Source organism: Aythya marila (genome assembly GCF_965140915.1).
Source record: "Aythya marila genome assembly, chromosome: W".
NCBI lineage: Eukaryota > Metazoa > Chordata > Aves > Anseriformes > Anatidae > Aythya > Aythya marila.
Window position 1 is genome coordinate 10,777,767 of NC_139081.1, and position 23,837 is coordinate 10,801,603.

At 41.2% G+C, this 23,837-nt stretch overlaps 1 protein-coding gene across 2 annotated transcripts in view; it reads right to left on the reverse strand.

The window, feature by feature from the left end:
- Window positions 1–23,837, reverse strand: part of LOC309889447 (spindlin-Z) — an 81,064-nt gene that overhangs the window by 18,334 nt on the left and 38,893 nt on the right. Inside the window, exons 1-3 of one of the 2 annotated variants that reach the window (XM_082782298.1) lie at window positions 23,800–23,837; window positions 23,312–23,537; window positions 10,040–10,088 (exon numbers count right to left, since the gene is read on the reverse strand). In XM_082782298.1, coding sequence (XP_082638424.1) covers window positions 10,040–10,088; window positions 23,312–23,363 — 101 coding nt within the window. In that variant the 5' untranslated portion in view covers window positions 23,364–23,537; window positions 23,800–23,837. The remainder of the gene's footprint in view (window positions 1–10,039; window positions 10,089–23,311; window positions 23,538–23,799) is intronic. The other variant, XM_082782297.1, reaches the window with a different exon arrangement.

Genomic DNA, 23,837 nt, shown 5'->3' on the forward strand with positions numbered 1-23,837 from the left:
ATTGGGTTTGAGGAATGCTCAAGTCATCAGCAATCATTCTGATACTCATCCTGCGATCACAGTTCAGTAAATTTTTCACTCGCGACACATTTTCGTTGGTCTTGCTGGTTGAAGGGCGTCCAGAGCGGTCGTCGTCTTCCACTCTTTCCCTACCTTCTTGGAACAGCTTGTGCCACTCAAAAACACTTGATCTACCCATGGCAGCATCACCGTAGGCCTCCTTAATCATGTCGTGAGTCTCTTTGCCCGTTTTACCAAACTTTACACAAAATTTGATTGCGTATCGCTGCTCCAGTAAACGCTCCATGATTCTCCGTGACGAGGCGTTTCGACAGGTGTTCACAGTACAAGCAACCTGCTCTCTTCAACAGCTGACTGCCGATTTTTCCCAGCGTTCCCAATATCCCCCTCCACCGATCCTGCGCGCGCAGACCGCCTCTCGTCCGCCCATTCGCCCAGGAAAAAGCCAGTCCTACTACTTTCAGAACAGACCATGTAATACAGTACCACAATTCTCTCATCATTTATTTGTGCTAAACCTGTAGGTAACATTTTCCCTTTACGTCTTCAATTAATTGCTTATCTATCTTAGAATATTCTACTTCATCTTCTAAGGCTTTTGTTAATGCCTGGTTTTCTGTTCCTGGTACTAGTGCCAAAATTTGACTCTCAGATGCCCGTTCTGACTCCCCTTTGGCTTCTGCATCAGCCAATCTATTTCCTTCTTCCAATATCAGTTTCCCCTGTTTGATGTCCTTTACAGTGCATAATGGCAACTTTAGTAGGCAGGTATACCGCTTGGAGTAACTTCAGTATCTCTTCTGTATGTTTAATTGAGGATGATAAGAGTCCTCTCTCCTTCTGAATTGCCCCGTGTGCATGCACCACACCAAAGGCATATTTCAAATCTGTCCAAATGTTAATTCTTTTCCCTTTTGCCAGCTCAAGAGCTCTTATCAAGGCAATGATTTCCACCTTTTGGGCTGATGTTTCTTACCACATACCCTGTGAGGTAAATTCCCTGGCAGACGAAGCTGCTGCCATCTATGTAACAATCCTCTGCATCTTCTAGGGGTGTTTCCTTTAAGTCTGGTCAGCTGGAGTATACCGTGTCCATGGTCTTGATGCAATCATGAAGGGGTGATCTGGAAACTCTGTTACTAAGGAAAGTCTGGGTTCACGGTATTAGTGCCGAAAAAAAAAAAAAAGTGAACTAATAGTCCATTCCACGCACTCCTTTTCTTCTTCGGTAGCTATCAACAGGTCATCTATGTATTGCAGCAGTGTCCCCTTTTCCTGAAGGGGTTTTCCAAGCTTCAAGATCACAGGCTAACACAGTCCAAGTAAGCTGAGTTTTTCTTCATGTATTGGGATTTTCCCATTCAAAGGCAAAGAGTTTCTGGCTTTCAGTCACCATGGGCAGGCAGGAAAAGGCATCCTTTAAATCTAGTACCATGAACCAAACTTGACCGTTTTCTAATTTTGTCAAAAGTTTATAGGGGTTGGCTACTACAGGGTATAAATCTTTTGTGACCCTATTGATGGCCCTTAAGTCCTGGACTATACGATAGGTTCCATCTGCCTTTCTAACTGGGCCTATATGGAGTGTTATATTCTGACTCACATTCTACTAATAGTCCATATTTAAGAAAGTTATTAATTATTCCTTCCATTCCCCTTCTGTCTTCCACCTTTAGTGGGTATTGCTTTTGGCATACCTTGGGAGCATTTTCCTTTAAATCAATTTTTTTTTCAGTTACTATATTCTTTGCTCCCCCGGGTATTCCTGTAGCACAAACTCCCAGATACACTTGGTTCATAATTACATCCATTCAGCGAGTCCTGTCTGGAGCTTTCTCTGGACTCGCCAGGGATAGACTTACGAGTTTAATATGTTACTTTTATTTCCATTTTCCCTTGTTCAAAATAAATTTTTGCATCCAATTTTTCTATGAAGTCCCTTCCCAATAAGGGCCTTGGCAAATTTGATAAGTAATAAAATTGATGTATTACAATTATTTTTCCCAATTTAAATTTCAAGGATTGCAAAAATGCCTTTTCCTGTTGGCCAGTTGCTCCTATTACATTTATAGACTCAGCGTCTTTCCAGAATCAAATTTTGAATTAACACAGAGAAAGAAGCTCCCGTAAGCAACAAAAAAATCCAAGCCTCTCTCTTCATTCCCTAGCTTTATTTCAACCAGTGGACCTGCTAGGGTAGATGCCCCAGGTCTCCGTCATTCCTGTTCTGACTGTTGTAAATTTAAAGTGCAACCTAAGGCAATCCTCTTTTGTTTTTGTTTTGTTTTTTTTTTTTTTTTTAATTTTTTTTTTTTTTTTTTTTTTATTCCCCAAATGTCCTTCCTTCTTGCAGTATGCACACTGGTTCTGTCCTGTAAACCCTCCTAAAGTCTTTTCTTTAACTTTTTCAATTCCCCTTTTGCCCCCCTCCTTCTCTCTTTCTGTTGTAGTGCAGTCACTGTTTGCTGTGGCTATTACCTTAGATAACTTCTGTCCTTTGCATCTTCCCTATTCCTAATTGCTTTCCACGCTGCATTCAATAACCTTTCTGGGTCTCCCAAGTCTTGTCCTCCAATCCCTCCAATTTCTGTAATTTCTTGCTATTTCTGTAATTCTTGATATCAGGGGCCGATTGCCCTAGAAAGAGGCTAGCCATTTGCCTCTATTTGTCTTCTGAAGCCAGGTCCAAATAGTGTTTGTTTTTTTTTTTTTCCATTGCATTTCAAAGTTGGTATTGTATTTGGTAGGGGTTTTTCTTTGGACCTTGTTGGATACTACATATGTTTGGATGATTTATAGATTTATAGCTTTTGGAACCAGTTCTCAATTCCCAATTTAATCAGATTTTGGTATTTACATAACCGTTCATAATTTCCAGGGTGATTAGGATCTCAGTGGGGGTCAGTCAGAGGAATGCAATCATCTACAAAGCAGTCCAAATGGCAATCTGAGCTTGCACATGAACTCAGGCTGTTTTAAGAATTAGCTGGTTTTCTGATTCCATCATCTCAATCATCTCCCCCATCATTAGATCAATGTCTCCCCGGTCCAGATCCTGATTTTTTTTTTACTCTCTATTGAGTCCACCATTGGTTACAATACTTAATTAAGGTCTTACGATTAACATTTCCTCCAGGTGGCCCACCAATGTCCTTCCAATGGGCCAAGATACTACCAAGAAGGGTCTTTTTATAAATAGTACTCAAAATTCTTCCCATTATGATGCCTTTTCTCAATCTCTTACACTTCATCCGTCTCCAGTCATATTCCTCACAGAATAGCAGAATCACGGATCATCAGGACTCTGCACTCGCTTCGCAGCGATGCTGCGTCTCACTCACACAGCACAATCACGCAATCACACGAAGAGGCCCCTTACACCTTTGACTCAAGCAAGACAAAACAGCAATCACTACTACAAATAGTATCACTTATTACAACAGATTTCACAGTATAAATTGTGAATGTTAAGTGTTTTCTGTTATTCAATGTCAAGAACACATGCAGAGAAAAAGTGCCAAAACAAATCTAAAACGAAAACAAAGTACTGACTAAATCACATTGTAGGAATAGAAATGTTGTTTTTGCAGAGTTACATTGTTTAGAAGGAAGGAATGTGGTACTGAGATATGCTTACAGTGATAAGAAAGCTTAAGCAGGTGACCTTGTAAAATGCAGACAACCAGACTCCTTAGGACAATTAGGTGAAAATCACGGTGTTAAATCAAGTCAGATAAGTGAAGAAACATTACCACTTCAAACAGTAAAAATGGCAAAAGGAAATTGAAATTTGACAGGCTGGCTACTGAAGGCCATGCATTGTTTGTGAAGCATCAGATAGATTGTGAACCTGGATTACCCCCTCATTGGGGAAACAGGGGAGGGTCCTGTCATCAAAAAGTATATAAACTGTGTTTTGGAACTAGTAGGTGTGCTCTCCTGCTTGTGGGGCGCCCGCCACTGCAGTCGCAAATAAATTACTACTTCACTGAGATCCTCGCCTGAGCCTAAGTTATTGGCTATGGAGTGTTTCTCACAATTTGGGGGCTCGTCCGTGATCCAGTCACCTACTGGGAAGCCCCACCGCCGCAGCAGCAAGAAGGCATGCCCCGCTGATTTCAGCAGTCCTGTGCATCGATGGTGGCGGTTCTGCGGAAAGCTGACAGAGGGCCCGAGACTGGTTAAAGAGGCAGGATCCGTGAAGCAGTGGGGAAGGGAAGAAGGTAGGCACTCCAGGTTTTTAAGAATTGATCCGGTAAGTCTGTGCACAGACCAAGGTAAGAAATATTAAGTATTGCCTTGGGGGTCGGGTGAGACTCTGCGTGATGTGTGAGTGAGGCGTACTTCTGTACGAAGTGAGTGTGGAGTCCTGATCCGCGGTTCCGTGGCTGTGTTTTGGAACTAGTAGATGCGCTCTCCTGCTTGTGGGGTGCCCGCCTTTGCAATCGCGAATAAATTACTACTTCACTGAGATCCTCGCCTGAGCCTAACTTATTGGCTACGGAGTGTTTCTCACAACATGGACTCCCGGTGACTAGTTCTACAATTGGTCCCATACTACTAGTCACTGGAAGTCCGTGTGATCTAGTAGTACTTTGTTTTGTAGATGTTCTACAATTGGTCCCATACTACATCCACAAAACAAAGTACTAACTAGATCACATGGTATCCCAGTGACTAGTAATACAGCACCCCAACATATAACGTCTTCTATGCTTTACAGGTACCTTCCAAACCAACACTATACCAACCAAGCAAAATTCTAAAAAGAATACCTTTACAAAAGATGGTATTTGTCTGTCCCCGTGGTGAGCCAGCTGAGGTGAGGAGTCCCTCTGAGAATCTCCCGGGGCATGCCTAGAGAGTCCTACATCTCAGCGGCTCCCACAGCTGAATAGACAGGGGCTAGGTCGCTGTTATAAATGAGGTCTCAACTCAACCTGAATTTTGTAATATTTATAAAACAAATATTTCTAAAAGGTATAAAAGGCAAGTAAACAGCACTGGGTGTGCGGGGAGTCTACGCTCCACCAACATGCACACGAGAACTTTGAACATTCTAAATATACAGAACATTGCTTTACATACTAAACACAAGTATGCCTATACATACGTACAATCAGGAAAGGTAACGAACAATCCTCCAAGTTCCATGACTTAACAGTCTCCATTTTCCATTCCTTTTCTTGATTACAAACAAGTCTCCATTTTCCATTCCTTTTGAACAATATGTCTTGCTTTAAGTTGTCAAGCAACTCGGTCTTCAGGCCTTATGTATCCCGTTCTTCCGGGATCGAAGAAAAGCATATCCATCTCCTTTTCAAGGCCAATAGGGCCTGGGTCAAAAGGCACGTCCAGGTCACCAGGGGGCGTAACAGCAAAGGCCTTCGATGGCTGTGGAAGCAGAGGGGCCCATGGCGTAGCAGTCGGGTCAGTAAAGGAGCCCGCAGCCCCCTCACTATCTGGCAAACCACATGCTTCTGACTGTGGTCCCACAGGCCTCTTTAAGGCCTCAGAGATTGCTTGCCAGGTGCTGAGCAATCCCACCGCAACCTTGTCATTTTTAGTTACAGTCCCACACCTTGACCTCAGTTTGGTCCCATATTTCAGGATCATAAACTGTCCAATTGTTAATACGGAGAATAAGCGTAAGGTTACCAGGACAGTCTTTGTTCCTAAGGACATATGATTCCCCATAATGCGCAACTCCTTACCAGGGAGGGGCAGTTGTGTGCGCAGGTCTGCTTCTCTCAGCTTGAGCTTCTTCCCAGCTCCGATGCGCCTATTCCCAGTGACTTTCTGTACGAGCTTCTTTGAGTGGTTTGCTGAGTTTGGCCGAACCTATCTTCATGAGGCGATCAAAGTGCCTGTTCCCGTCCTGGTCTCCATTCTGCCAGCCTGTTTCTTTTCATTCCTTCTTTCTGCTTCTTTATTGATGACATAACTTCATTCTATCATGTTGCTTTTTTTTTTTTTTTTTTTTCCCCTCGAGGACAGGCTCCCCTCTTATACCCTTCTTCCTACAGCAGTTCTTTTCAAAACAACTTTTCATTGGTCAAACAACTTTGAATATAACAACAACAGCAAACACCCAGAAGCTTCCATGCCTTAACGGCTGCAAGCAACCCGAGACTGCATGGAGTCTCCTGAATCACCCTTCTTTGTTCCCTCTAAACTCTTTTACATTCCTGATGGCCTCATCCTGATGGCCAAGTCTAATGTTATCCCAACCACGGGGCTTTCTGACCCCCATGGCCACACTCCCACATCTCCCCCTTCTTTATTAATATCAACCATGTTCTCGACACGAATTACCACTCCATATATAACAATCCCTCCTCTTCTTTTTTAATATCATTAATTCGTGTCTTGTCTTCGTATTTGGCCAAGGCCAATTGAACCACAAGAGAATGCCTTCACAATATTCTCTGCAAGATTTATAAACAAGTTTTTAGCAATGGTTGGAATCCCATATCTAGAATATTTCACCCAACTCATTGTTTCACAGGGTGTATAATAATCATCATCACTAGCAGCATCACACACATCAAATTCAATTGATCAAAGTAGATAACCAATCCTCTAGGTATATTTCCCTCCTATTATTTCGATCACTACAATTAGCATCCAACGGGGGTAGCTATGCTCCGATATACTTCAAGTTCTTTTAAGCCTAACTTTCAAATCTCCAGGAGTAGACTCAATCTTCAAAGTTCATGTTATCGGTCCCTTTTCACCTGACCCATCCTGGAACCTTCAAATAAGTTCCGAATCCCTGGAACCCTTAAAGAGGTTCCAAATCCCTGGCTGTGCCTGTGTCTAGAGGTGTCTTGCAAGTGGTTAACCCACCCACGAATTCCTAGAGCAATCGTTTTGGTCCTTCACCGGCCGAGTCCCTCACAGGAGATTGAAACCGTGGTTAGAAGACCTCCGCACTCACTTTGGAACTAAGTTCCATATATAACACTGCCCCTATTCGCATGCATACTGGAGTCCTAGGGTAGTCATCCTGTGTACTCTGGTGGTCTCTTGATGAAGGCCAGGAGTCTTCTAAATTCCTGACCCTTACTTTCTTTGACAGACATCAGCAGTCAAGCCAGTTCTTTCTGGTTCCATTATCTATGCACACAGTCTTTTACTCCCTTATCTTTGGGGTTGTTAACATACAATTGTGCTAGCTAAGACCTAGGAATCAACATCCTTTATCTCGTTCCCTGTCTCAATACTATAGACTATCAATAATATCACTGATAGGGGGATTGTGTGATCAGATAATTTTTATAAATGTTTTTTCCTCAATATGAGACACATTACTTGAGGGAGCAGTTTTAAATTAGTTTCTGTACTCCTTCAAAAACCATTATTCACTTCTGAAATTCATTTTCTTAGGACACTGGGATGGCCTCAAGTGAGAAGAGGTCAGTGGCTGCCCTGTCACAGATGCAACTGGTTCCAGCTGGCTTGGCAACATCTCCACCACAAGCCAAAGTTGAGCCAATCAGCAAAGTTGGTGGCGCCTTTGTGAAAACATAAAAGAAAGCGCAAAAAAGGCTGGACAGGCAGAGAAGGGGGAGGGGTGTAGGGAGAGAGCGGGAGCATGCGAGGGGGGTGGGGAGGGGGGAGAGAGAGGGAGAGAGCAAAGAGAACACCAAGTTTCAGAAAGGAGGTGTTCTATGGCACCAGAGCAGATATCTACACTGTAGTCCATAGAGGACTCATGCTGGAGCAGTCGGGTATTTCCTGACAGGAACTGTGGCCTGTAGAGAACCCATGCCAGTGCAGGGGAAAAGTATGGGGGGAAGGAATAGCAGAGAGCAATCCTTATGTACTGGCTATAAATACCCCTCCCCAATTCCCTGTGCTGCTTTGAGGAGGAAGAGAGGGTAGAGGAGTCTGGAGTGAAGTTGATCATGGGAAAGGAAAGGTATTATTTTAATGTTTGTTTCTTACAATTCAAATCCATTTTAATTGGCAATAAAATAATTTTCCCTAACTCAATTTTCCCTAACTAACTCAAGCCTCTTTTGCCTGCAACGGTAATTGGTAAGCAACCTCCTTTTTATCTTGACCCATGAGCTTTGTCATCCTATTTTCCACCCCTGCCCTGCTGAGGAGGGGAAGTGAACAGATGGATGGGAGTTTGGCCCTTAGCCAAGTACAACTTGCCACAATAAGTGTGAAATTCACAAGGGATAAATTCAGTGGTAGTTGAAAGGATAAAAGCTAAGAGACTACTGACTGATCTGACAGCTTCATATTCATCACTACCTATTGACATTGACAGAGCTCACATAAGAACTGATCTTTTGCAGCTGACCTATAACCATGGGAACCCCTTCCAAAAGAGTCAGTAAAAGAGTCAATGGTTAACTAACATATTAGTTAAGAAGAGTTCAGAAAACTAATCCACACAGCTCATTTCATCACTTCCTGAGTTCCCCTGTTCCATCCACTTGGCTCCTCCCTTCCCTGTGAACTTTCTGAACCTAGTTTAGAAGTTTTTGAAGGCCCTATGGCCTTCAAATGCCAGTAGACTTGTTCCTCTTTTTCCTTTAAATGAGCAATGTAAGAGTCATCATAACTAAATCAACTATAAAGTATGCATTACTAATTCATGGTTGGCTACAACAGCTCAGAGTAGCATCGGCATACATTTTTACATAGGCATTCATATCCCACTTGTTTAGTATAAACATGTCTACAGCACTACTTACTGTTACCTGTTCATTTCAAAAATTTAAGTAATGAATATCAAGTATAAACAACTCTATACTAGTCTCTCATTCTTAGAGAAGTCAGTGAGCAGCACACAAAAAGTCATCTTGGTTTGGTACAAAACAAAACCTTTACTAAACAATTCTAAAACAGATTAGGCTAAATTAACATAAAACTCAGTTGGGTGCTTAAGTTAAATGCCTCAAAATCATGTGACATAGGATCACAAATTAATATGCCCCAATAAAAGCCTTTATGCTAACAAATATACAACCTATTTAGCTATTTGAATAAGTGTATATCAACAGAGCAATAAAGACAAATCTAGCCACCCTCAAGTACAAAAGGCAACCCACCTCTGATAGTCTTCCCATCATACACTCCTTTCTCTGAGCGGTTGAAAAAGAACAAGAGAAATTAAGTTTTAACCAACTCTACCTGTCTCTAAACAAATAAATGTTTATCTTTGCCTTGTAAAGAGATAGACAAGAGTGAATAGTGAAGAGTTGGTGAAAGGGATTACAGCAGAGCATCATGTGTTGTGTCTGGGAAACACTTAATACTAATTCAAATATGTTAATCATAGAAGATATTCCTGCCAGACAAATTGCTTTGTATTGATGCATGTCGTATAGCACCACTATAGTAATTCATAATTAAAATATAAGTAGCAGTATCTTAATATTTCACCTTTCCCCAGCTTATTTTTAGTTCTCCAACTAGACATTGAGCCAGTTGCAACATCTAGCTGTTAGACACTAATGTCAAACATGTCCAAGCTATTACCTCTGTATTCTCATACTCATCATTTAGCTGCTACTATTTCAAAATGTAGTAGAGAGAATAATACGTGCCATGAATGTATAGGATAAGCAAGTATCCTTCACACACAAATAGCAGCCTTCTATAAGAAGTGCTTCAGTTTGTTCTTTATTAAAAAAAAAAAAAAAAGTGAAAAATCCTTTTCGAAAACTAAAGCTGTAACAAATCCTAGAGTACACGTACTCAATTTCTGGCTTGCAGTCTCTTGCATCTGAATTCCAGAGTAAATTACAAAATTGTATTCACAGGATAATTTCTCTCAGAGTAACATTCAAAACAATATTTAGAACTCCACCAATGGTGTATCCTTTCCCACCTCCCTCCCAAAAGAATTTAAGTCTGACTCTACACACATACACTGGCTGAATACTACTCCACATGATTTTCAAGAGCAAAGTGACTGGAACAATACAGATATATTTCTAGAATGGAAATTCCAGTTATTGAGAACTATTCTTTAGTAAAAATATTAGCAACTTACTTGTGGGAAGTTCTTTTCTTCATCATGCTGGCAGAGACTCCTGCATGACCTACAATATAAATAATGAAATTATTGAAAAATAAAATGTGTTTATACACAATGCCAAAAAGGTATCTTACAGAAAAGTTCTCTTTTTGAAGTCAAAATGTAAAAAACTTAAACACTTCATGTTGTGATTGATCAATGAACTCCTAGAATGGAAGAAGGTTCTGAGGGGATAACTTCATGAGTACATATTCACTGCCTAAGTAAAGAAGTAGAGTGACTGACCACAAGTGTTTTAAAAAAAATAAAACACAAAAGAGATGGGAGATAGTCTTTGTTCTAGATAAATAGCTACAATAGTTGAGGGAATCAATTGGCTGTGTAACTGTCCCCTGCTTAATTAAAATAAATAAATACGTGCAAATACATGTCTTCCAGAGTTAGCCAGACCAGAATGGGTAGGGCTATATGTGGCTCAGCCAAACTGAGTATAAAAAACTCAGTATAGAACATAGAGTATAAAAACTGTACAAAAAAAAAAAAAAAAAAAAAAAAAAAAAAAAAAACAGAAAGAACTTTGAAGAGAGCAACAGGCTTAAGCCAGTTTCAACCCATGTATTCCTTCCTAGCAACTGGGGACGGCCAGAGTCATGATGAAGACCAGCAACAAGAATGGCATTTGTATTATGATTCAACTGCATATTGCAACTACTATACTCTGCTAAGCATAATTTTTATTTGTACTGTGATTGAAGTAAACTGCTATTTCATTCTGCTAAATCAAAGTCCCGTGTAGTGTCAAATAACTTCAAAAAAGTAAAGTTGGTGTGCTGGTTTGGTTAAGATAGAGTTAATTTTCTTCCTAGTAGCTCATTTGGTACTATGTTTTGAATTTGTAATGAAAATAGTGTTAACACACTGATGCTAAGCAGTTCTTACACTGAGTCAAGGTCTTTTCCGTTACTCACATTGCCCTGCCAGCAAGTAGGCTAGGGATGGATGCACAAGAAGCTGGGAGGGACACAGACAGGACAACTGACCCAAACTGGCCAAAGGGATATTCCATACCATATGATGTCATGCTCAACAATAAAACTGGGGGGAGTTAGCCAGGGGGGTGCTGCCATTGTTCGGGGTCTGGCTGGGCATTGGTCAGCTGGTGATGAACAATTGCATTTTGCATCACTTGTTTTTTGTTCCTTTGTGGGTTTTGTTTGTTTGTTTGTTTCCTTATTAAACTGTCTTTATCTTAACAGACAAGTTTTCTCAATTTTGACCTTCTGATTCTCTTCCCCTCATCCAACTGGGGAAGGGGTGGAAGGGAGCAAGCAACTGTGTGATGGTTAGCTGCCTACTGGGGTTAAACGACAACAGTTAGTATTAAACATTAAGCTCTCTACATATGGAATATCTAAAAGAACCCAGTCAAAGAGTGTTGGACTTATGTCTGCCAATAATAATAATAATAATAATAAAAACACCTCATATAGAAACATGTTCAGAATTTCATCTATGGATGCTTAAATTCACACCTATGGAGAAATACTTAATTGAGTTTCTCTACAGATCCAAAGAAACGAATTCTTTAACATTATGTGCATGTTCCAAGCATAGCTTGAGCATATGTATTTTGAAAATTAACTTTCATATTACTAGTAATGTCACATGAGTCAAGCACTGAAAATGCCATTAACCTTAAAAGTTTTCATAAATATTTTAATCTTTGGATTTTCAGATGGAGAAATAAAGAGGATGTAAATCATGTGACAGAAATGGCAGAATTAAAATAAGACTACACTTTATGTTTCCAACACTCAAGCTTGTACTGAATCCATGGAAAGATGTATCTCCAGTTTTAATGGCAGGTGGAATTTTAAGTTTTCAGAAATGAGGCCTTCTATGCTAATAGCTACAGTAAAGATCCTATTTGCAATTTTTGACTATTAAAAGACCAAGTAAATAGAATTTCCCTTTATGAGGGCTGTTTATAGGAACTATTAGCTAAAAATTAAAATTTAAAAAAAAAAAAAGATATCACAAAAAGTCTGACTAGACCTAATAATGGAGAGTTATCCAGTTCTATGTAACATGAATGTCATTGAACGGATTCAAGTTCACATCCTTTACCTTCTTCTGACTATGGAATGACAAATGCTATTGTTCTAACTAGAACACTCCATTAAATTCCATGTTTTAAACAACATTCAAAATAAACTATACAACTAAGTTGTATGGGGTGAGTGCCACACAACAAGAAAAAACAACAAAAAGACATAAAAAAAAAAAACATAAATAGTGATTGTATTTGTTTTATGCTTGTTTGTAATAAACAGCGAGACTCAAAATTTGATAGATCTTAAGAAAGAGAAAATGTTTGTCTCAATCTTTTATGACTACAAAAATAAATATTTTTCATAATAAAAAGTCAGTACAAACTCTAACACCCAGTCAAGAACAAAAGCATTTACTTGTCAGTTGGTCTGTGTTTTTTGAGCCTGAATTAATTTTGCCTGATGGAGCCTTAAAATAGACCATTAAATTCAACTACAAAACTAGGAGCCATGTTTCTAAATGCTTCTACCTTACTCTCACAGAGAAAGAAAAAGGGTAAGACGAGACAGAAATAAAATAAACATCCTTTGAGGATGTGGACACTAAAGAGAGTATATGTTTCAACTGAGGGGGGGGGGAGGAGAAGAGAATAGGAAGAAGGATAAGAGAAAGCTACTAGCAATATTTTTATTTTTGTCATATCAGATGGCAATCTCCATCCAGTCCATCAAAATTAGATGGGCTCTTCAAAACACACCTCAGCATCTTATTTCTCAGAATATCCACTCTCTTTATGAGAGGTAGCAAAAGCTGGACATTTTAAAATCTGCTACAGAAACACCATATAATCACATAAGAATTATTCTTGATCTGCTGGCTTTTTTAAAATTATTTTGAGGGACCTAAGAATTCCACAGACGTGTTTATTCACACCTAAAATTGCCCAATGTGAACTTAAAGAGTTTGTGAAAGAAGACCAGGAGTACAGCAGTAAAATAAATTCCCAACTCTGCCAAAAGATTTCACCACAATTTTAAGCAAGTTGCATCTAGGAGTGGGATCTCTTTTCTTAATTCAACAAGGACAATACCGATAACAACTAGGAAGGACTGTAAAGGACCATATCTTACACTTCTACAGCATGAAACAATTAATCAGTATACTCAAAAAGGCCAAATATAAATATAAACACAAGAATAATCACAACTTAACTTACAATTATATTAGATTATGTTAATGAAAAAAATCTGGATTCACTTATTATTGGAAAGTGCCATGTAATAATTAGAAGCACAGATACAATGCCATGCGTGGAGCAGCTACTCAAATTATATCTCAGAAAGCTGCTCTATATTTTAACAAAATTATTGAGGCTGCAGGCATGCACTCTACTGTTATAAATAAATAAGAAACAAGTTTGGTTTTCCTTCATTTTTCCATCTTCGGTGTTATCCTTTGTTTCTCAAGATGGAATTATTGTCTGTTTCCCAGTAGAGGCAGACTTCAAAAATCTGGATATTTTAATTAAATGTATTTTTCTCCTCTTACACCTAGTTGACAGCAAATAACAGCCTTTCCCTTTGTAAGCAGGAAGACAGAACAGAGGAAAACTAGCCTTTTCAAAGCAGCCACTGCATCTAAGTCTTTACTATTGAATGAAATCAAACTCAATTGCAAAAAGCTTTGGTAAAGCATTTAATTCAGTAACAGTAATCATGTTAGGCCATATGAACAGCTAACACAACCACTGGATCATCTATACCTACAGATTTTTTGCAGCCTGAGCATGATTGCCAAAGTCATCTAGAGTCCCATAATTCTACAATTTTACATGATCCATAGATGAAATATAAATGAAGAAGTGATTTGCGTGCTTTTACCATATCTTTAGGAGGGAAAATGAATAGGAGAAAATATACCAACTTTATATATATTCTTCTCCAAAATTATGACAATTTTATAGACAAGATTTTTATCAAATTATTTTGTAGTGAAAGTATATAATTCTCATGAAAATAACTATCTGCTCATGTAGTTTCTGGGACGTGGCCCCAATCTTTAAAAAAGGAAATTAATGAGAAGCATCAAAATATATGAAACAATATTTGCATCAACGATTCTTTAAAAACACAGCAAATCTTGTTTAAAAGTTACTTACCATTAACATACAAGACTTTGTGTTATTTTTGTTTTAACAATATGGAAAAGTTAGCAAATGTCATACTCGCCCCATTGTTAATGTCATTAATAATTTTCAAATCCATTATATTGTCAATCCAGTAATCACATGAAGTATTTGCTTTCAACTGAAAATCTCAACACCAGTAGGATAAATCCTTAACAGTCCTGATTAGAACCAAGAAACAAAACCCCAAACACTTTAAAAGTCTATAAAAGTTCACAAACATCACTGACACACAATTAATTCTAATGTATAGAATAGGTAAGATTTAGTGACAAATTTCTGGACTTGAAGTAGTTCTTCCCTAACAAATTTATTAACATGCAACTGAGGAACAACATCCCTTCACTGGTATGTAACTAAAATCTCCTTCTAAAAGAAGAGTTATCACTTAAACTGCTTTCCAATCTGGATTTCTAATTCTAGCTCTCTGTCACTTCACCTAGTTTTGCTTTTGATAGCCCACTCAACATTATAGAGTGGGCTGTTCAGTCTCCTAATGATAGCTACCTGGTACATTCCTTCCTAATATACATCCATAACTAAGAAACATACAGCAGATAATTCCATCATTGCATAATTTTTTTCAAAAATCAATAAAGGCCAACTACCCACAGCCTATGAAATATGATCAGAAGAAGAAGCAACCACAGCAAGAAGGTCAGAAATTGTTTTCTTCAAGAACATATATCCAGAGGTTGGAAGCTGGTGGCACCCAAGCCTAGGCAAAGACTATGTCGAGGGTTGAGAGTGACCAAATGTGTATGACTTGGAGGCGTGTATCAAAAAGAAAGTGATATATTAATCAGCCAGGAGCATAAATTAAGGACTCCTCAGTTACAATTAAACAAACCTCATAAAGAAAAAAGTAAAGGCCTAAATATTAATTGTTGTGTATAGATATTAAAAAGCAAAAAAGGCATCTAAAGAAATCTGAGTGTCAATTATGATTTTTCATGGAACAAAATGAAGGTGCAAATTATAGGATAAACTGTAATGACATAGCAATGGAAAGTGTGACCATCTAAAATAACCCTGGTTTGTTGCTTTTTAAGTCAAGAGGACAAATAATGAAATTTTCTATTCAACATGTAAAGTAAAATTACCTAGTTTCAGTCAGAAAATTCACTCTCTACATAAAATCCATATTATGACACCTCAAATCTGCTGTAATGTTCTTGTTCATTGTATGTTACAAATGATTAGACAAAATTATTCTAGGTTTGTAAAGGTAACTTTTAATGTCTAAATTCTTTGAACTCTTGCAGTACCCAGCTAATGCTTAGAAGTCGACCATACTGATATTAAGTACTGTGTCAAAGCCTCCTTTCTTTTCTCTTACAAAAGAAATTCTCCCACAAATATTCTGGTGGTATCAAGGAGGACTGTGGTGGTTTTACTCTGCTGGGCACCTGAACTCCATCACAACCGCTCTCTCACTCCCCCCTCCTCAAAGGGAAAGGGGGAGAAAATATGATGAGAAAGGCTCAAGGGCTGAGATAAGGACAGGGTGATCAGTCAACAATTATCGTCACAGGCAAAACAGACTCACCACAGGAAGATTAGAGAAATTTATTACCTATTGCTAACAAGCTAGAGAAGTGTGAAACAAAGAAAACAAACTAAAACAACCTTCCCCCCCCCCATCCACCCGCTTCTATGTCCTCCTCCTCCTGAGCGGTGCAGGGGAATGGCAGAATGGAGGCTGCAGTCAGTCTGTAGCACTTTGGAGACCCCACATGGGGCCCTTCCCACGGGATGTAATCTTTCCTGAACTGATCTAGTGTGTGCTTCCTACAGGCAGAAGCTCTTCAAGAACTGCTCCAAATATGGGTCAGTACTACAGGGTCCATCCCTCAGGAGCAAACTGCTCCAACATGGGTCCCCCACGGGTGGCAGCTCCTGCCAGATCATCTGCTTCCGTATGGGCTCCTCTCCATGGGCTACAGGTCTGGCCTGGAGTCTGCTCCAGTGGGGGTCCTCCACAGGCTGTAGCCTCCTTCAAGTCAGATCCACCTGCTCCACTGTGGGCTCCTCCATAGGCTGCAGCGTGGAAACCTGCTCCACTGTGGTACACCACCGGCTGCAGGGGGACAACCTGCTCCACAGGCCAAGGGAACTTCAGCTCTGGGACCTGGAACACCTCCTCCCCCGTCCTTCTTCACTGACCTTGGTGTCTGCAGGGCTGTTTCTCACTCTTCACTCTCCCAGCTGCTGTTGTTGCAGCAGGTTTTTTCCCTTTCTTAAAAATGCTCTCACAGAGGCACAAATAGCATCGCTTATTGGCTCAGCTCTGGGCAGCGGCAGGTCCCTTTGGAACCGTCTGAAACTGTCCCTTATCTAACACGAGATGGGGCAGCTTCTGGATTCTTCTCACAGAAACCACCCTGCAGCCCCCCACTACCAAGAGCTTGCCACGTAAACCCACTACATTTAACAAGTCATAAAGGACTGAGTGAAGAGCAGTTTCGAGACCTCCTGATGAAACTAAACAACTACAAGTCTATGGGACCTGATGACATGCATCCCAGGGTCCTGAAGGAATTGGCTGATGTAGTTGGCAAGCCTCTCTCCATTATATTTGAAAAGTCCTGGCAGTCAAGAGAAGTCCCTGGTGACTGGAAAAAGGGAGTAACTCCCATTTTTAAAAAGGCTAGAAAGGAGGACCTAGGGAACTACGGACCTGTGAGCCTCACTTCTCTGCCTGGCAAGATCATGGAACAGATACTCCTGGAAGCAATGTCAAGGCACATGCAAGACAAAGAGCTGATCTGAGACAGCCAGCATGGCTTCACCAAGGGCGAAGCGTGTCTGACCAATCCAGGGGCTTTCTACAATGGAGTGACTGCATCAGTTGACAAGGGAAGACCGACCAATGTCATCTACCTGGACTTCTGCAAGGCCTTTGACACGGTCCCACATAACATCCTGGTCTCCAAATTGGAGAGAGATGGATTTGATGGGTGGACCATCCAGTGGATAAAGAGTTGGCTTGAAGGTCGCACCCAGAGAGTGGTGGTCAATGGCAATGTCTCACATTTGCAGATGACACCAAGCTGAGTGGTGTGGTTGATACCAAAGAAGGAAGGGATGCCATCCAAAGGGACCTAGAAAACCTTGAGAAGTGGGCCCATGTGAACCTAATGAGTTTCAACAAGTCCAAGTACAGAGTTATGCACCTTGGTTAGGGCAATCCCAGACATGAGAACAGACTGGGAAAAGAATTCATTGAGAGCAGCCCTGCAGAGAAGAACTTGGGGGTTCTGGTGGATGAAAAGCTGGACATGAGCCAGCAGTGAGCTCTTGCAGCCTAGAAGGCCAACTGCATCCTGGGCTGAATCAAAAGAGGAGTGGCCAGCAGGTCAAGGGAGGTGATTGTCCCCCTCTACTCTGTCCTTGAGAAGACCCACTTGGAGTACTGCATCCAGGTCTGGAGCCCCCAGCACAAGAAGGATGTGGATCTGTTAGAACGGGTCCAGAGGAGGGTCACAAAGATGATCAAGGGGCTGGAGCACCTCTCCTATGAAGAAAGGCTGAGAGAGCTGGGGCTGTTCAGCCTAAAGAAGAGAAGGCTCCAGGATGACCTCATTGCAACATTTCAGTAATTAAAGGTGGCTTATAGAAAAAGATGGAGAGAGACTTTACTCAGGCAGAAAATGACAGGACAAGGGGGAATAACTTTAAACTAAAAGAGGGGAGATTTTGATTAGAGGTTAGGAGAAAATTCTTCACTCAGAGGGTGGTGAGGCACTGGAATAGGTTGCCCAGAGAAGTTGTGGATGCGCCATCATGGAGGTGCTCAAGACCAGGTTAGATGAGTCCTTGGGCAACCTGATCTAGTGTGTGGCATCCCTGGCCATGGTCAGGGGGTTGGACCTCGATGATCTTTGAGGTTCCTTCCAACCCAAGACATTTTATGATTCTATGATCTATGAGTGGTTACTCCTATTTTCAGTTTCTTCAAATTAATAATTATTTAAAAATCTTTTACTAATTATTTCAATTTACGGAGCATACAATGTAGCAATGATCTTTATGTACATTTAGAAAAATCTTGAAGTTATTGTGAGAGATGCTCTCACAATTATTACCTGATTAGCTTCTATAAAAAGATTAAATAGTTTACAGCGAGTTATATCACAGAATGGTCGAGGTTGAAAGGGACCTCTAGAGGTCATCTAATCCAACACCCCTGCTCAAGCAGGGACACCTAGTGAAGGCTGCCCTGGACCATGTCCAGATGGTTTTTGAAGATTTAAGATCTCCAAGGAGGAAGACTCCACAACCCCTGTAGGCAATCTGTTCAAGTGCTCAGTCACCCACACAGAAAAGAAGCGCTTCTTGATGTTCAGATGGAACCTCCTATGTCTCAGTTTGTGCCCATTGCTTCTTGTCCTGGCATGGGGGAACCAATGAAAAGTCTGTCTCTTTGCACCGTCCCTTCAGGTATTTATACACATTGATGAGATTACCCCCACCCCGAGCCTCCTCTTCTCCAGACTGATCAGTCCCAGCTCTCTCAGCCTCTCATAGGAGAGATGCTCCAGTCCATTATTCATCCTCATGGCCCTACACTGGACTCCTTCCAGGATGTCTATGTCTGGGGGGCCCAGAACTGGACATAGGGCTCCAGGTGTGGCCTCATAAGTGCTGAGGAGAGGGGAAGGAGCACCTCTGTTGACCCGCTGGCAATACTTTGCCTCATGCAGACCAGGCTACCGTTAGCCTTCTTTGTGGCAAGGACATTGTCATGGTTTAACCCCACCGGCAGCTAAACACCACGCAGCCGTTCGCTCACCCTCCCCCCTCCCTTTCTGGGACAGGGGAGAGAAATGGAAAGTGAAGCTTGTGAGTTGAGATAAAGACAGTTTAATAAGACAGGAAAATAATAATAACAATAACAATAACAATAATAATAATAATAATAATAATAATAATAATAATAATACAATGATGATAATAGTACTACTACTAATAATGTGTACAAACAAGTGATGCACAATGCAATTGCTCACCACCCGCTGACCGATGCCCAGCCTAACCCCGAGCAGTCCGGCCCCCTCCCCCGGCTAGCCACCCCTATATATTGTTTAGCATGACGTCAGATGGTATGGAATACCCCTTTGGCTAGTTTGGGTCACCTGTCCTGGGTCTGTCCCCTCCCAGCTCTTACTGCACCCCCAGCCTGCCTGTTGGCAGGACAGAGCAAAAGGCTGAGATGTCCTTGGCTTGGTATAAGCACTGCTCTGCAACAATTAAAACATCGGGGTGTTATCAGCACTCTTCTCATCCTAAGCCAAAACACAGCATTCCACCAGCTACTAGGAAGAAAATTAATTCTGTTCTAACTGAAACCAGGACACCTATCCACCCCTTATTCCATACCATTTATGTCATGCTCAGGTTACACTCTTTTCCATGCATTCTAATTAGTCACCTACAGTAGTCATAGTAGTGATAACATACAGTATTATATAGTAATTAACATGGTACAATTCAGTTCATGGGCTATTCTCACCCAGTATTAAATCTCCTTGAGGTACACACCGGACCTCTCCGTTCTTTTGCATCACCCACCAAGTGTATCCAGGTCCCTGAGCGAAAACAATTCCACGAATGGGTTTGCCTTTTCCTGAGGCAGGAGTAGCCCAGACTGTTTTACCCAGCATATTTCCTACATGCACTACAGGAACTTTATCCCCATCTACAGTACGTAACAAGTTTGATTGGGCAGGTCCAGCTCGGTTGGAAGATCCCCTAGTATTGACTAACCAGGTGGCCTTTGCCAAATGCGTATCCCAATTTTTGAATGTCCCAGCGCCCATTGCTTTCAATGTAGTCTTTAACAGTCCATTGTATCGTTCAACTTTCCCGGAGGCTGGTGCATGATAGGGGATGTGATACACCCACTCAATACCATGCTCTTTGGCCCAAGTGTCTATAAGGTTGTTTCGGAAATGAGTTCCATTGTCTGACTCTATTCTTTCTGGGGTGCCATGTCGCCATAGGACTTGCTTTTCAAGGCCCAGGTTAGTGTTCCGGGCGGTGGCATGGGGCACAGGATATGTTTCCAGCCATCCGGTGATTGCTTCCACCATTGTAAGTACGTGGCGCTTGCCATTGCAGGTTTGAGGGAGTGTGATGTAATCAATCTGCCAGGCCTCTCCATATTGATATTTCACCCATCGTCCTCCATACCAAAGAGGCTTTGACCGTTTGGCTTGCTTGATTGCAGCACATGTTTCACAGTCATGAATAACCTGTGCTATAGCGTCCATGGTCAGGTCCACCCCTCGGTCACGAGCCCATCTGTATGTTGCATCTCTACCTTGATGGCCTGAGGTGTCATGGGCCCATCGGGCTATAAATAATTCACCTTTATGCTGCCAATCCAGGTCCACCTGAGCTACTTCAATCTTAGCAGCCTGATCCACCTGCTGGTTGTTTAACTTTAAGCAGAACCTGAAGTGCATTCAGGAGGCAGAACAACAAGACTATGCTGGTCTGAGTATCCCAAGGATATTCAATATCTTGGAGAGCTATTGTAACAAGCTCAGATGATAAGAGGGTGGTGAAGGAGGAAGGGAGAGTGATCAAGGAGGATAAGAGGGTGGTGAAGGAGAAAGGGAGAGTGATCAAGTAAGAAAAAATATCTTCCCCTTTCCCCTCCACAGATTGACTCCCTAATGAAAAAAGGCAACAGGTATAATTGCTAATAGTTTCCACAATACAGTTTCCAAAGTATAGAGTTGACGATGTTACTGAGTACAAATACCAGGTTAGAGTCATGACCAGATATTTCATCGTCTCATAAGCCACTGTTACAACACACAGTACCATAATGGTCTGAAACCAGGGTCCGGAGAGGATAAACAACATGACAGAGAGCAAATACGGAAAATAATGTGCTATAATACTCAATTTGGAAAACAGGCGCAGCAGAGTTGAGATTAAAGCAATCAGCATTATGACAAGTAACTATTAAGCAGGTCTAATACTTATACCAATTTTAGTTTAACACACTCTGGTCAGATCTGCCGTTATCTCAACCTTTCGTGCCCCACGTTGGGCGCCAAAAAGACTGTTGTGGTTTAGCCCCGCCGGCAGCTAAACACCACGCAGCCATTCGCTCACCCTCCCCCCTCCCTTTCTGGGACAGGGGAGAGAAATGGAAAGTGAAGCTTGTGAGTTGAGATAAAGACAGTTTAATAAGACAGGAAAATAATAATAACAATAATAACAATAATAATAATACAATGATGATAATAGTACTACTACTAATAATGTGTACAAAACAAGTGATGCACAATGCAATTGCTCACCACCCGCTGACCGATGCCCAGCCTAACCCCGAGCAGTCTGGCCCCCTCCCCCGGCTAGCCACCCCTATATATTGTTTAGCATGACGTCAGATGGTATGGAATACCCCTTTGGCTAGTTTGGGTCACCTGTCCTGGGTCTGTCCCCTCCCAGCTCTTACTGCACCCCCAGCCTGCCTGTTGGCAGGACAGAGCAAGACGCTGAGATGTCCTTGGCTTGGTATAAGCACTGCTCTGCAACAATTAAAACATCGGGGTGTTATCAGCACTCTTCTCATCCTAAGCCAAAACATAGCATTCTACCAGCTGCTAGGAAGAAAATTAACTCTGTTCTAACTGAAACCAGGACAGACATGTTGCTGTCTCATGTTCGACTTGGTGTCCACTAGGACACCCAGGTCCTTTTCCGCCAGGCTGTTTTCCAGCTGGGTAACACACCCCTCCCCCCGCACGTACTGGTTGTTCCTCCCCAGGTGCAGGACTTTGCATTCCCCCTTGTTCAACTGCATGAGGTTCCCGTCAGCCCATTTCTCCATCTTGTCAAGGTCAGTCTGGATGACAGCACAACCCTCTGCCATATCAGGCACTCCCCTTTGTTCTGTGTCATCAGCAAACTTGATGAGGATATACTCTGCCCCATCATCCTGATCATTAATGAAGACGTTGAACAGGACTGGACCCAGTATTGACCCCTGGGGTACTCTGCTAGTTACTGGCCTCCAGTGGTGAATATGTACGGTGAATACATTACTGTTTATTTTCAAGCACTTCTAGGATGAGCAAAATGTTACTCTAGTCATATCACAAGCTCCTTTGTAGAATTTTAATTAACTTCCAGTTATACTAAGCCTTTGATATTATAGACTACTAACAAGCATTTCAGTTGTAGATTAACCCTGGTAGTGAGCTAAGCACCACAGCTACTTGCTCACTCCCCCACACACACACATAGTGGGATGGGGAAGAGATTCACAAAGGTAAATCAAAAGAGAAAACTCGTGAGTTGAGATAGACAGGTACAGCAAAAGCTGCACTTGCAAGCAAAGCAAAATAAGGAATTAATTCACTGTTTCCCTTTGGCAGGTAGATGTTTAGCCATTTCCAGGAAAGCAGGGCTTCATCATGCGTAACAGTTTCTCGGAAGACAAACACCACAACTCTGAACATCCCCCCCTTCCTCCTTCTTTCCCACAGATTTTATTGCTGAGCATGACATGAGATGGTATGGAATAACTCTTTGGTAAGTTTGGGTCAGCTGTCCTGGCTGTGTGCCCTCCCAACTTCTTGTGCAACCCCAGCCTTCTTTGCTGACAGGGCAGCATGAGAAGCAGAAAAGGCCTTGATGCTGCATAAGTGTTGTTAAGCAATAGCTTAAACACTTATACGTTATCAACACCATTTTGGTCACAACTACAAAATATAACATCATATGAGCTACTATGAAGAAAATAAACTCTATCCCAGCCAAAACCAGTACAATTTCTTATATGTAAGTCTGTACAGCTTAATTAAAAATTTGTGTATATCCTTTCAATTCCACAGTTTCTATAATTAAAAGTATAAGTCTTATCTTTAAAAACAAGCAGAAAAAAAAAAAGAAAAAAAAAAAACATAAGGAAACAGTAACAGCTTCATAAAGCCATTATTTTATAGATTTTCTTATATATTAAGAATATATTTTACCTACTAAAAACCAATCAACAAACAATGAAAACAAATTCCATAACACCTCACCTGCATCAGCTCTGGACCGCTGACCTGGTGATTTTCCAAATGGGGTCTTCATTCATCTGTGTTTAAGTGAGCAGCAAAGCTGCTGAACTAGGGTGAAAATCCAGTTCTTCCCAAATCCCCAAATATCTTCTTACTCTTGTAATACGACAACTACTTATTAATCCACCATCCAAACAGCAATTTGTTCTTCCTCAAATATAGGAGAAGCACTTTCAATTATGTTACTCTGAAAAACAAAACAAAGCATAGCCTGATTTGAGACTCAGTTAAGACAGATACTGAATTTAAGATATTTGTTTGTTCATGCTCCATAAGAAGTCCCTTTGTATTGTTATTCTGGACACATTCTGCAATCAGAGGGCAGGTATGCAAGAAGACAGCCAAATATTAAGGCTGATACTTTTCCTCACATTCAAAGTGCAAGTTCCATATCAGATCAAAGTCATCCACAGACACACAAAGAAAAAAAGTTCTTAAAAATCACTTACCTTAGTACAGGGAAGAATGACTACTACTTTAGAAACCC